Below are 15,312 nucleotides of genomic sequence, written 5' to 3' on the forward strand. Positions count from 1 at the left end.
AGTAATTATGCTACACGAGATGGGTGGTGAAGAAATATGATAAATGAATGGAAGGAAGGAAGGAAGGAAGGAAGGAAGGAAGGAAGGAAGGAAGGAAGATAGGAAGATAGATGGCTGTCTTCACTGTGCCTTTCTTCCTCAAAAGAAAGAACTTTTTTTTTTTGCAGTCCACCTGTCGACCTAGCAATCACTTGGAAGCTTGCCTATAAGCAGTTTCCAGCAGCCAAAGTCAAAAGCTGTCATGGATAGGTCATCAGCTGGCCCAGGTTTGAGGTGACAGTGTCTTAGGAACGCAAGAGTCAAGATTTCAGTCTGGGTCAGCAGTCAATTGTTTTCAATGAGGGAAACCAAGCTAGCAGTGGCTCTCAGATACATCCCATGATGAATGCCCCTGATGTGCAAGGAGATGTGCCAAATGCCATTGCTGTGCTCCCATTGCATGTGGCATGCTCTAGGACTGGGCAGTCCTCTGAGAACAGGCACAGCTGCTTCTGATCTCTGTGGATCAGCCTCAGGTGCTTCAATTCACTGAGCGTGGTGGATTTCAGTGATGCCACTGGTTCTCAGGAAGGAGGGAGCACATTCCAAGGAGGTGGAGGAGATAAGTGGAGGCACAGTCTGGGAGGCAATGGTGGGAAAACGAGGTTCAGGATAGCGCCCCCCCCCCTGAGTTTCTCAGGTTATTTCCCCTTAGGTTAGGTAGAGTAGCTTTAGTCTGGCAAGATTCTGAGCAAATAAAGAGCTGGAATGGACTGACTCTTCGTTGTTCTTGGGCTGGGCCTTACACTGAGCTTCCTCAGGCTGAGCTCCATCTGGCTCTCCCAGGGCAGGCTTCTTGGTGTCAGAGTCCTCTGAGTTGGAGTTGGCCATGACAGAAGCTCCCAGAAGAGAAAGGTTAAAAAAAAGTGCGAGGGGGAAGCTTTGGGTTTAACAAATATTCAGGATTAACAGGTGCCTCTTCCCTCCGAAAGGTCCATTATGTTGAGGTTTTATGATGCCTGAAATACTATAATATTGGTAATAATAGCAGTTGCTATAACTGGATGTTTTGCCTCCCTAAAAACAAATTGAGTAGTGAATCAGTTTTTGCTTGATCATGTCTGCATGGCATGCCAGTTTCATGTACAGTATGTAAGAACAATAATTGTATGATGGAAAATTCACTTCTCCTGAAACTTGAAATAACATCACACATTTGACATATTATAAGACAGATAATGGAGGATAAAAACAGAAAAACTTTCCATCTCCTTTCTTTTCTTTCTTCATAAAAGGATGTGATATTACTTTTTCAGTGTTCCATGAAATATTTTTGAAATCAGTATTTAAAATAGTACCAATGTACTCTTTTTTTCCCCTGCTGGAAAAAAGTGAAGAAAAGGAGATACTACATTGTTTCTGTAGGTTGTATGGATGTCTGAACAAGCAGCTTTCTCAGCATTTAATGCTGGAATTGTATTTTTAATCCCAAAAACATACAAACACTGTTAGAATACCATTATTTTCACAAGATAACTTCTTTTTCTGGATGTGATTCAGATGTATTTTTCTCTATAGCTTTGGTGAAGCTGAAACCTCTTCATGTTTACTGAGAAACTAAAAGCATTAGTTGAGTCAGTGAATTGGAGGAATGGCCCCTTGCTCTGTGTAATGATGATATACTAGTGTAAAGTTATGCTAGTTTAATTAGGTATCCAGTGTTAATTTTTGAAACTTTTCTTTAAAACAATAAATATTTCTTTTTGATCATGCTGATGTCCAAATATTATTTTAAAGCCCAGTACTTCTTTTATTTAGTGTAATAAATAAAGCTTTCCATCCCCAACATTTACTTGATATCACAATAGCACAGGCTTCAGGAGCTGATTGCTTGATCTGTTGTTACATGTGAGTACAGTTAGATATGTAAATCCATAGGCTCCAGTCTCACCCCCAGAAGAATCCAGCAATGGTCCAACCTTACCAAAAGGGTTTTGATCTTGAAATAGATCCACACTTACAACAGAATTGTAATGGGGTAGCGTCAATCTCAGAATGCTTCTGTAAGACCAAGACATTCTGTTTTAGAACCAGACTGCATCATTTAACAATCCTAAAATTGTGGGTAATATGAAGGCTGCTAAAGCATCCAGGCCATACAGTTTGTTAGTAAGTGTTTCAATTGTATATATTGCTAGGCGAATGTTATTGGTTAGTCATATTCAACATCTCATTTCTCAAAGTCTTTAAAAGAGTCATTACAGATCAATTGCTTTAAAGTATTGATTCTGTTCAGTGTGGAAGCAATTACATGTAGAAGTAGGATCACCGCTACAGACAACTGCACTATAAGCTTGGAGACTGGCTCTTTGCTAAGATCAAGAGTGAGTAGAAGAAGACAATGGCTGATTACCACCGCTGCACACATCTTTGTAGAGAGCCAGTTTGGTGTAGTGGTTAAGTATCAGGCTAGAAACTGGGAGACTGTGAGCCTGGGTGACTTTGGCCCCTCCCACCCTCTCAGCCCTAGGAAGGAGGCAGGGGAAAACCCTTAGGAAATCTTGCCAAGAAAACTGCAGGGACTTGTCCAGGCAGTTGCTAGGAGTCAAGACTTATTCAAAGGCACACACCACCCACATCTTTGTAGCCCCTGAACAGGTCTTCTGAAGTACTACATCCCTCTTTCTTTCAGTGCTACAGAGTGACATAGTTACTTTCCTGGGATTTGCAAGCATTGGCTTATTCAAGTATAAATGTTCCTCCCCTGGGTGTGCATTTTATTTACATTTTAAATTTCTTTTTAGAAATTGGTTCCAGTTGTAAATAAGGATTAGCTATCTTGACACTGAAGATAAACAAACAGCTCTCCCACCCTAGGAGAAAGTGGTATACATATGTGCATACATACAAAAGAAAATGATAGTAGAAATCTACTGTTTGGACTGTTTTAAAGCAGACTTAAACTAGTATAGAAGAAAATAATATATGGTTCTCTACATATGTTCTTGGTTGGGATGTATGCTTAATTGCATAGCTTCCCATTCTTCAGTAAGAGATTATTCTATATTTAGAAATCCTCTTGTATATGTCTGGTTTAATAGTTATCAAAAATACCTTGAATTTTTTAAGTATACATCATACAGTACTTCCTTGAGAACATTAAGTCTTTCTGAAGTCTTATATCCATTGTGTTTACCTTTAAATCATTTTGAGAGACAAAAAGTACATTTCTTTTTACTAAATCACAATCTAATACAACTTAAGACATTTCTAGAGGTTACGGATTTAGCATCGCACATAATTTACACATTCAACTCACACATTTCTACAACAAGGCTTGAAAAATAATTTCTTAACAGGTCTGTCTGAACCATGTGCAAGTAAGAAGGAAGTGTGCTGTCTTGTCAAATAGCTCCTGAGATTGCAGCATGTTCCTCCTTATATACTCTTATACATACGTATACATGTATGCACTTACACAGTATCTCTCTTCAGTATTTTTTTTAACTTCTGTGTCACTTTCCAGAGGTTCAAAAATCAAGGAATTTATGTCCTAATGCCTTTAAGTTTATCATTTGTTCCATGATACAGTGTTACCTAGAAACTGTGGTTAGAGTTAGGGTCAACTATGAGGTTGCTTTCTGTCGAATTAACTTTCTGTCTTTTCACAGAAATATTTCATTGGTCAAATCTTTTAGAGATTTTCTATCTTTGATTCACTAATACAAAACCCAAATCAAATTGTCCCTGACACAGTCCATCTGCTTCTAAACTGTGATACTAGGCGCACTACAATATTCAGGGGAAAGAAAAAGCTCTCTTCAAAATTTGAAATACAAATGGTATGGAATTGCTCTTGGGAATGATGGCTGTCAAAGGGATACTGCAAGTTTGAATAAAATGTGCTTTTGTTTCCCCAGCAGCAAATCCTTTGCTGTGTTCTACTGACCGATTTCACTGTAGGAACGGCCTGTGCATTGATAAAAGCTTTATGTGTGACAACCAAAATAACTGCCAGGACAACAGTGATGAAGAAAGCTGTGGAAATTCTCATGGTAAGTATGGAATTGAAAACATGGCTTTCATACTGAGGTGCTTGTTCTTAATTAACATTATGCAGCTGGTGATTTTTGTTTCTTTTTCTTTTTCACAGTTCCTGGATTGGAACTGTGAAGTCTTTTCTGTTATAACAAATAGAAGTTAGAGGTTTCTGAACAGGTGAGTCTTTCTTTCCCAACAAGATTTCTGGCCTACTGCTGATAAAAATGTACAATATATATTGAAATCCCCAGTTCTTTGCAGGCATTTGCCAATCACATAAAGCCTTTGAGCTATCAATTCCTATAATCAATGAATGCTGACCAACTCTGGAATACTTGAAATTGATGTTTTGAAATTGGAACATTTTGTAAACCCCTTACTTCTAACATCCAGGAAAGTCTGATAAAATTCTACAAAAGAAAACCTACCCAGCACTATTCTTGCATTATTTTCAATTTCTAAAGAATGAGGTGATTGCTTTGGAGGGAAAAGGTAACCTTGTATAAGTTTTGGTTATGATTGTTACTGTTTTGGGGTCAGTGGGTTTTATGCTCACCTTTTTAAAAAGTAAAATATATACACTTTTGAAAATAGTAACAACGGTAGCTGTATAAGGATATTCTTCTTATCAGAGCAAGACTTACAGGAATAATAGAATAGCTCAGTTTTGTAGAAGTAATATACTGTAGTGCTGGATAGGTCTGCAAATGCCTGCAAAGAACTGGGGATTTCATATATATTGCACAATTGTATCAGCCGTAGGCCAGAAATCTTGTTGAGAAAGAAATGAGAGAATGGAAAGGGATGGATTTGGAGGGAAAGGACAAAGTTGGCTTCTTGTGCTCAAATTTTGGGTGCAAATTATTACACATGCATATATTGTTCCCATTTGGAACAAATTTCAACAGTCCTGTGTAGACAGTACTAGTAGTTCAGTATCTTATATGCATCCATGCTGGATATTTGTTTAACGCTGATTTGGTGACATAATCTGAGTTGTTTTCATCTTTCCAAATTATCAAATCGGATAACCAGGAATGGAGAACAATCCTTAGCCAAAGAGCTAGATTACTACCTAAGCATCTCCTATGGCAGGAAAACATCAGGATTAGGATTCTGTCCTCCAGAAATTGTTCTGCAAAACTGATTGTTCCAAGCCTCTGTAGAACAAGCAAGATGCAGTCTTATTATTTTTGCACACAAGCATACAGGACTGCACAGATTTACATGGATTCTTCTCTATCACTCTGAAAAATAACTGCTGCCTATCTTTTATTGGGGACAGAAATCTCTGGAAGTTTTAGAACAACTTTGTAGCTACAAGAAATTTTTAATTTATGAAATATCTGGTTTTAAGATCTTGAACTTGATGGTTAAATATTTTGTTTTTCTGCATCACAGGATTAAAAAAGTTAAAATTCTAGCTAGTCTAACTTTTTTACAGTTGGAATATACAGGTCAAGTGATTTATATATAGACAATCATACACTTACAGTATATGTATACACAAAGGTTGATACAATAAGGGCAGTGGTGAAGAAGGAAGCTTTTTTCAGAAGCCTCTGTGTAACTCATTAAATTAAATAAAATTTATATTATTGAAATCTTAAGAATAAAGGATAAATTAAGTAATCTTCTCCTGCACCCCATGGCTTTTATTTATTTAGGCTGCCTGACTACATTGTGACCCCAGGTGGTGTACAATAATTAAAACAATTAAATATACTGACAAAAGAACAACAGGCCTCCAGATAAAATCCCCCAACAATATCTAAAAAGAGCCATGTAACTCATAAGGGGTCAACCACCAACTCTAACACCAAGCCTGGGCAACGAACCATGCTTTAAGAATTCTTTTAAACAAGGTCATGGTGGGGGCCAAATAAATCTCTGGGATGATGTTGTTCCAGAAAACAGGTGCTGCAACAGAGAAGGTATTTTTCCTAGGTTCCATCAGATAACAGAGCTTAATGAATGAGACCTCGAGCATGCTGACTCTGCCTGATTGTACAGAATGGGCAGAAACTACAGAAGACAGAAAATAAGATGTGTTTTGTTTGTTTTTTTAAATAATTTTCAGTATAATAACCAGGGCTACATATAGGAATATGCTAGCTATTTTAGCCTTGCAAAGACAATTTTACGGGTATTTTAGAAATGCCCACCCTGCTCATCCCAGCATAGATTATTTATGGAGGCAACACAATTTGTTATAAAACTGAAACATTTAGACTTAAATGGTTAGTACAGGAATTTAGGTTTCTATTTATGGTTAGTACCATTGTATTATGAATAAATTACAATGATAATGTGGTCCCAGGAATTATTAGCAACAAATGTCTTAAAAATTGGTGGAGCTGCTGTGGAAAAACCAGTTTCTGTCTCTATTGTGTTTTTGAGTTACTGTTACTTTTTACTGCAGAAATGTACTAATGACAGTTACTTGAACTATTACCATTTCAATGGCACTTTTCTCATGCTTGTTTTTCTCTGATATATTAACAATGTCCTTTCTAATCTGTTTTCTGTCACCCTGCCTATGGGATACATTCTTTTCACCCTTCTGAAAAGAATGTATCACAGCTCAAAGCTCTAATAGAAGTAGATGTTTTATTAATTAACCACCCCATATTTTCTACTATTTTTGGACATATTTTGATAATTCATTCCATTAAAAAACCCTATTACATCCTATAGATGTTTTTTTTAGAAAGAGTCCTTATAGTTGGTATCATATTTTGGGGATAAGTTAAACTATTATACATTTCTATTTTTCACTTCCTTTTTTTTCAAATCCAGCTTTATCTTTAAAATGTTTTTGTACTCCACATCTCTTTTGGGATTCTCTTTGTCTTCCCTAGAATGCCACGCTATACTTTAAAATTATGCAACTGTTTCCTTAGTCTTATCATTTATTCTATAGCTACATCCTGTCTTCTCAGGTTTTGCCAAATATAGATTATTTTTAAAACAGCTTTCAAATAAAGGCTATAAGAAGATGCTATTTTAACTTTTTATGGTCGGATTCTATATCCTCTTATATGTTTCTTAAAAACTGGTCTTTCTTTTAATTCCTTTGGCTATTGTGAACTCATTTTAATTTTATTGTTGGGCTTATATGTTCCTTAACTGAATGATGCTTGCAATGTGCTGAAGCATGGTAATATCTCAATAAAGCTATTATTAGTTTAATGGTAGCATTGTTGGTCTGCAAGCCTCATTAATTGTTGGTTTGCATGTTCTATTACCATGCATTTTCCTCTTGATTAGCTTTTTATTCTTCTGCTCATTTTTTCCTGAAATTTGGTGGAACTGCTATTAACCTCATCATTCTCCTGAGACTGCTGTCTAATCTCCACTGTCAACCTTCTGTTTATAATAAGGTTTCAGTTCAGTAAGGTAGAAGAGATAAATGATCCATTAAAAGATACAGGTGTGATGGCATTTGAGTCAGAGGCTGTCTGGGCTCCTGCTAATAGAAAAAAATCAGATAAGGCTTTGTAGAAAGCCACCACGTGATAGGCATGTTATCTGCTTAAGTAAGTGTTTCCACTTTTCATTTCCAATTTGGTTTCACAAATGCACTGAAAATTCCATATCTCTGACATCAACGCTGTGTTTTGCATCTGAAATACTCTTGCCTCCTATCACTTGCAAGTTCAGCTGCCTGTGACCATGCCCTGTCCTTAATGCTTGAGATAATGATTGTACAAAACCTCCTTTATCCTAAATCTTGGCCATCAAATACCAGTTCCCTCCCTCCCTCCCTCCCTTGCTACTGCCCATCTTATTCTTCATCAAAGCCTATTAGCCAAAGATTACTAAGTATAATAACATAAGAAGATAGGCCTTCTAATGGATTAATAATTGATAAATAATTGGAAGCAAAGAATAGGAATAAATGCAGAAATCTTACAGAGAGTAAGACTGGTTTATAGTCTGTTTTCACTCTCATTGAGGAATAGCGATCAAAGTATTTTCTTCAGTACATCTTTTCTGCTTGGACAAATGTGTTGCATAGAGATTTTCCATAATACCTATTATGGGAATCATTGAAGTGAACAGATCTAAGTTATATGAATGTCACTCAAATATAATATGAATGTCACTCAAAGCAGCATAGTTTGGATATTTTGTTGTTCCTACAGATTAAAAGCAGCCTTTTATGTCTCTGGTGTGCTATATTTTAAATTATGATTCATTTTGGATCTAATACTATTAGCCACCCAATCTAATACCACTAGCCGCCCAGAGTTGTCGTATGCGAGATGGGCAGCAAAGAAATTTAATAAATAAATAAATAAATGCCAAAACAAAATCCAGGACAGACCCATGCACATTCACAGTGCCTTTTAAAGTTGTAGTATTTTCTAGATTTGAATTCAGAGTAAAACAGTGGTACTGTTAGCAGATGGAGATGACAGGAATCCTATGTCCTTGGCACTGCAGGCCAATTTAATAACAAGAGAAAAGGGGCCACTTGTACTCGTTCGACAGTTCATTCCTGTACATATTTCACCCACATGAATAATAAACAACATGAAACAGCATGAAACTTGATGTGGAAATTATCAAGACCTGGGTGAGACTGTCATATGAGGAAAAAATTGAAAGATTAGGTGCTCCTTTTTTAGTTCATTTCAAGTAGTAACAGAGTCTCTTAGCTTCCCAAAACAGCTCAAGTTCAATCCATTTTGTTAGGTATAATGTAAAGAACCAGAATCAGAATCAATTGGTGCAGTAGACTGTATGAATGGATGCTAAACTGCAGGTGCATCCTTTTAAAATTTTGTGTGTGTGCTTGTGTAAATTTCATGTATTAGTTAATAAAACAGAATCATTGGTTTAGCCTTAAAAAAAAAAAAAGTTTAAAATGCTCCCAAACCACAAATGTTTCCAAGGCAGCCAATGCATCTGATCCAAACAGAGAAACTTAAAAATGTTATATCTGAATGTACAACCAGCTGCTTTTGGCAAATTATATTCTTTTTGTAAATTTTCAGAAGTGTTGAGCAAGAGTAACAGTTCCATTTTTAGAGTGTACTTCCCCCTGCCCCCAAACCCCGCCATTTTGAAATAAGGATTAGTCCAAAGAATCAATTTCTTATTGGAAGAGGAATCAAATTTTTGATACTTACCCAATATTATCCAGTATGTCTTGAGTGCCTTCACAGCTGGAAACACAATAGCATTCCCATTGCATTTAGAGCCAAGCACTTGCTAACATTTTAGAAGTGCAAAAGTATAGCTCTTCAGTTTTCTCTATAGCCATACATGTTCAACCATATATGTTTTCTCTATAACCATACATGTTTGATTCCAGTGTTAAATGGAGGTTAACAAATATTCCAATATATAATTGAAAATCAGGAAGATAAATGCCCACACACTTAATTTCATTTTTCTAAACTGGACATAGCTTTTGACATATTTTGCCCCCCAACTCAGCCTGTCTAGTCCTTCACAAATGGACAATTTAAGTCTTTTTACATTCAGAAGGTTAGAAATTGCTTAGACTTTTATGATTCTTTATAAACCAATTCCGCTGTTTCCCTTTATTGTGTCTACTCTTGGCTTATTATTTTACATTGGCTGTAAACTAAAGCTTAACTTGCAGTTACTGTGCTTACCTTAATCCAAATCCAACTTACATCTGGAACTTAATAGTTAAAAACAGACTAAATAAAAAACAAGGAAATGCTTAAGATAGATACAAATTAAATGACACCAAATGCTTAATTAAAGCAAGTATGTGATTGTGCATATTTTACTAGCAACAAATAGCATAGTTATAACATCTGGTGCCCTGAAGCAGCTTCTAGAAATTTTGTCAGCTGGAAGTAATTTCTCCTATAACTTATTATCTTGCCTGGTCTGTTTCACTATTCCACAATAAAATGTTTGTGTTTTAAGTGAATTCATTGTTTTTAGGGACATTGCTACAAAATGTGAAGCAGATACAATTCTGGGAGGCACTTAAATAGCACATTTGATGAGTTAGTAATTAAAAAACATTCAATGCACCATTATACAAGTATTTTACAGTTTGAGCCTTTAAGGAGAAGCACACCAACGTGCATTCATTTTTAGAAATTGCCTACTCTTGCTTGATTTGAAAGTTTTGTTGTAGGATTCAGATGGAACTGTTTACAGTTATAAGATGGGTGAGCAGTTATATAAATCAATATGAATAAATAAACTTTTGAATTAAAAAAGGAAAGTGTTGCTCCATTATAGTCTCATTTCTTATTTCGGCTTAATCTTCCAAGAGAAGGATTCTTTTCTTAGGTTTCATAATTATCAGCTTGGTCAAGAAGTTAAAGAGAAGTGCTGATTTGTTTCCAGAGATGACCTGAATATCCAAATGGCTTGTCACTTCTGTTGGATTCTGTTCTGTTCATTCTTAGGACACTGCTCATCCTTGTGCCCAAATAGCATCTCTTATATAACACAGGAAAATTGGAAAGGTTTCCTGTTGCATTACACCATGTCAGAAGCTGGCATTTTACCTCCCATGAACACACACACACACACAATACCTTTAGATGTTGACCATTTTTCCAAAATCCCTTGAGCTATAAATGTGCCTATATATGTGTGTCTGTGTGTCTCTGTGTGTGTGTGTCTCCAAGTATATCAAGATCTCATGAGATTTTTGCTATTTTGAAATTTATGAAAATTATTTTGGAGCATTTGATAAATAATGTATCATTACATAATGGTGCCCCCATGAGTCCTAAACTATTTATTGCTGTCATCACAGCTGCATTATGTCTATTGTGACCCTGTCATTGATATTTTTTGTATCCTTAGAATTGCTATATGCAATTTAATAAATTTTAAACAAAATTACATAAAGTAGAATTGAATGCCTTAAGTGGTATTATTAATTGCCAATAATAATTTGCTCATAACGTTTATTATTCCTTTCACTGAAGTATATAGTATATACATTTTATTGACACCTGATTCATCCTTAGGTGCTTTCAAACATTTTTAAAGAAGGTTATGTCTACACATACACCTTTTCTGAAAGAATTAACATATCTTTCCTTTGAAGAAAATAAGTTTTGTGGCCTGAATCAAGATGCAGGTGGCAAAGATCCATACCACAAAACCGGCTACTGTAGCTAGCAGGATATTATTCCACAGAGCACAAAACTGAAGGAGCCATTGTTCTTCATAGAAGAGAGCCTTTTAAAATAGCATGCTGAGAGGTGAAGGCATCCATGTGGGCTTGTAAGTTCAGACTATTCATTGCACCAGATTCCACACCAAATAAAACTGAATAGCTGCTGTTGGTTTCCTGTACAAAGTGCTATTGTTGTTTCACTGACTCTAGTAACTTATTTACTAGGTCAAATCTTACTTCATAACATTTTTTCAGCTTTGTTAAAAAGAATAAATTACCTTGAAAACTCAATTAAAATCCAATTAAATTCTATTATGGTTGGGGATGTGGAGAGCAATGGCTTTGCAAGTAAAATGCTGTAAAGTAGAATGCTGTACTGCCTATTGTGTTTGGAAGAAAGGGTAGTATATGGCACCTCTGCTTGGGCTGGTTAGGTGACCTTGTCTCCCTCACCCTGTAAGACTGCAGTTCTATAGCACTTATCAGGAAATAAATTACAAATATAAGATCCTCATACAGCTTTGTTATGTTAACAATGCAGGAGCATGTTAAGAAGCATTGGGAAGAAATTTTTTTTGAATTTTTAGAGCAAATTATAGGAACTGGTATGGGATTTATTTATTTAGTTAGTTAATTTTGTTTGACTACCTAAAACCAGCTGGACTTAAGGCAGCATACAGAATTTATACATTAAGAACAGGGTACAAAATTAGAATTAAAATAGTTCTAAGAATAAATAGCTAACAAACTATCAAATTGTGTCTGTGTTTACAATTAATCCCAAAGACCTTCTAGAAATGCTGCATTTTCCTCTGCTTCTGGAAGGCTGTGAGGGTGGGGCCATCCGTGTTTCAGAAGGCAAGCAATTCCAGAGAAGGGGAGCTGCTACAGAGGACATCCAACATTGGGCAACCTCTCAGTGTACCACCTGGTAGGCAGGGGACCCTTACCATCTGCTCCCTAGTTGTCTAGGTAGGAAGGGCAGAAAATACTGGGGGAAGGTGGTCCCTAAGACCCATATCCATATAGGACTTTGTAAGTAATGACCAGCACTTCAAATTATGCTCACAAACCTAGATGATAAGGGCATGAGTGATTGTCTTCATCCATTTGAACATCCTCTTCCAAGTAAGGCCATAATTGCTGTACCAGCCAAAGTTGTGAAAATCCCTCCTAGCCAAGCGTACACCTGCTCTTTAAGCAGGAGCCATGAGTCCAGGAGGACCGACTGATTGCGACCCTTCTCTGTCTGGTCACCACCAGACTGTACCACCAATATGGTATGGTCCAGGAATCAGCCTCTGATTCAACAGCCATTCCATCTTCTTCGTGTTGAGTCTGAGCCTGTTTTTCCCCATCCAAACTCTGACAGCCTCCAAGCACTGGATGGAGATGTATTATGAATATCATCATCATATTAATAATACTTCACCCCAAAATGGCAGATAATCTCTGCCAGAGGTTTTATGTAGAACAGGAATGAACCCTGAGACACTCCATAATAAGATGTGTCTTATTATGGATCCACCTTGTCAGGTAGGAGCAAAACCACCATAACACCATGCTTCTGACTCCCAACCCTCCTTGTGATCCAGAAGCATACCGTGCTTAACAATATTGAAAGATGCTGAAAGATCTAGGAGGACTAGAATGAATATGCCACCTCTATCTAAGCTCCCCCATAGGTCAACAATGGAAGTGATGAATATGGTTTCCATTCCATGCCCAGACCCAAGCCCAGATTGCCAAGGATCCAGATAATTTGTATCCAGAGCCCTCTACTCAACTGCATCCCCACCACTATCTCAATAATGTTCCCCCAAAAGGGAAAGTTAGAGATAAGATGATTGTTGTGCAATTTTGACAGGGTTGTAAAGCTACCAGATACGGGCTGTAAAAATCCAGATGATGAGTAGATGTCAGCAAAGGAATATAGCCTCTGGTTAGCCACAATAGCTAGAGAGAGCTTTTCTCATGTCTTGCTTGAGGACTTCCCAAAAGCAGCTAGAATTGGATGCTGTTGGAAAGGACCCACTACCTCTGCTGGGTTTTATAGTTAAAAAATACATTGTAGGAAAAAGTAGGAAAATTACGCAAATTGAGAGAGGGAAAAATAGGACTCCAGAAGGAAACTAGGACTCTAAAGGCAAAATAATCCAAAATTAGAGTATCAGAAAAAAATGTTGAATTTCCAACCATGTAACTGAATTGTTGAGATGTATTTACACTTAGTGTTTTTCTTAACTTGGTCCATTCCAGCATTCCAGCTTAATTATTTGTAAAATGTGTATGCCATATTTCAAAAGCAAGCTTTCCTACTGAAGTATTCTGAACTTTGCTCCACTTCTCAAATTGGATCCTAAGGTTCTAATTTGAGGACATTCCTGTTTCTTTTAATTCTGTATTAGAATGAAACCAGCCATCATCCTGCATATTCTGGCCAGAATTGGAAGCTTCTGAAAAGGCGTATCTTCTCATCTAGTCCATCTGAGTTGGATTATTCCATTATACATGCGTACTTACCTTGGCCTGATTCAAGGGGTCTCTTCTTATTTTCTAATTATCCGTTTGTTAACATCTGAGGACTAGGCATGATAGTATATAAAGAAAAAATCCAGAGTCTTAGATTGTCTAAGAAATTGAAGGCAATGGCAGCATTTTTATATAATGCTGATCTCTTATTACATGCATGAGGTTAAGTCTTGCACGCTCCCATCTTTTCCTTTGATATTATTATAAGGCAAAGATCAGTAAGTTTCAGTTCAATTTTAATGAAATACTGGTTAAATTATCTCCAAACTCAACCAAACTATGATTACTATTAACTATAGTTTATTGAAACAAACCAACCTAAAATAATAATATTAGCACTCTATTGGTCTAAAATAACAATAGATGGAATTAATTTCTGAGTTGCATAGAGGGTGATAGGAAGAAAGATGTGCACAATTCCAAGGCTTGCTTACCTAATATCAGGCCAATGTTTATCATAAAATCTAGTTGCAGCTGATTTTTCAACAAGCTGCAAAGTGCAACCAAAACCTTAAGACTCGCAATCCTTCTGAGTGCTTTCAGTTGCATTGTATGGTAGAATGGAATTAGGGTTTATAAATTTGTGAGTACCTGATACCGTTATTTATAAGGAAAAAATAGGGTCCTTAGAAATCAGTGCATGGATTTCCTTAGATGACTTGAAGAACTCCCTTAACTTGTCCTTTTCTGTGGATTGACAATAGAGGCTCTGTAAGCAGCATGTTCTTGACTTGCTTCAGAGAGGGACTGAAATGATTACCAAGCCCACTTTTTGGAATTCATGTTTCAAGTTCTTAACAAACCCTGACTTTCTTTTTTAACTCCATAGGCATAGCTGTAATTCAGATTCCACAAGATGTGCCCCTCCTTCCACACACAACCAATTAAAGGTCCTTTTTTTAAAAAAAATCTGTCAGGCAGATTTGAACTTGGGGAGAGAAATGGCTGGTGAGAAAATATAAATCTTCCCTTCCCAGGAGTAGTAGTCCTTACCTGGTAGGGAGGCCTGTGTGTTTACTCTGAAGTTGTGAAAAAAAAAGTCATAGTCTAGAAGAATCAGCTTAGCTTAACCCTGTATTTGTATCTGTGCTGAGAAAATAATGTTCTCTCTTGTTATTCAAATAATTGATTAGGATAATGGTCTTTACAGCTGCTATAGTACTAGTTTCCCTGCTCTTCTTTAATGGTAGTTTCTCTGTTCTTGCCAGAGAATACCAATATTATTTATTTATTTAAATTTCAAATGTTGTCACTGCCCCTCTCCCTCAAAATATCCATGCTAAACATATTGATATATTCATTAATACAGCTACAGTTAATGTAATCTCTTGCATTTTGTAGGAGTATTCCAACTTGTTTGAAACAATTTGAAGTAATTAAATAGGTTAAACTCTTGTGCAAAATACAGTAGACTCTCATTTAACCAGAACTCACTCTCACGCAACCGGAGCTCACTCTCAAGCAAGTGGAACTTGCTCTCAAGAAACCGGCAAAAAAATCAAATAAATAATACTTTAAATAAAATTTAATAGTAACTCTCAAGCAACCAGAAACTATGTTTATCTACCAATCCCCAGGGGTGCCAGCTAACTGAGAGTCTACTGTATATACATTCTATTGAAAGTACA

The 15,312-nt window shown here is 36.5% G+C and overlaps 1 protein-coding gene across 1 annotated transcript in view; it reads left to right on the top strand.

Moving 5' to 3' along the window:
- The window catches only part of LDLRAD3 (low density lipoprotein receptor class A domain containing 3), a 196,349-nt gene that overhangs the window by 89,825 nt on the left and 91,212 nt on the right, over positions 1-15,312 (top strand). The window contains exon 4 of the mRNA XM_063289620.1: positions 3,900-4,034. Within this exon, the coding sequence (XP_063145690.1) occupies positions 3,900-4,034 (135 nt within the window). The remainder of the gene's footprint in view (positions 1-3,899; positions 4,035-15,312) is intronic.

This window comes from Candoia aspera, chromosome 1 (genome assembly GCF_035149785.1).
Source record: "Candoia aspera isolate rCanAsp1 chromosome 1, rCanAsp1.hap2, whole genome shotgun sequence".
Classification (NCBI taxonomy): Eukaryota; Metazoa; Chordata; class Lepidosauria; order Squamata; family Boidae; genus Candoia; species Candoia aspera.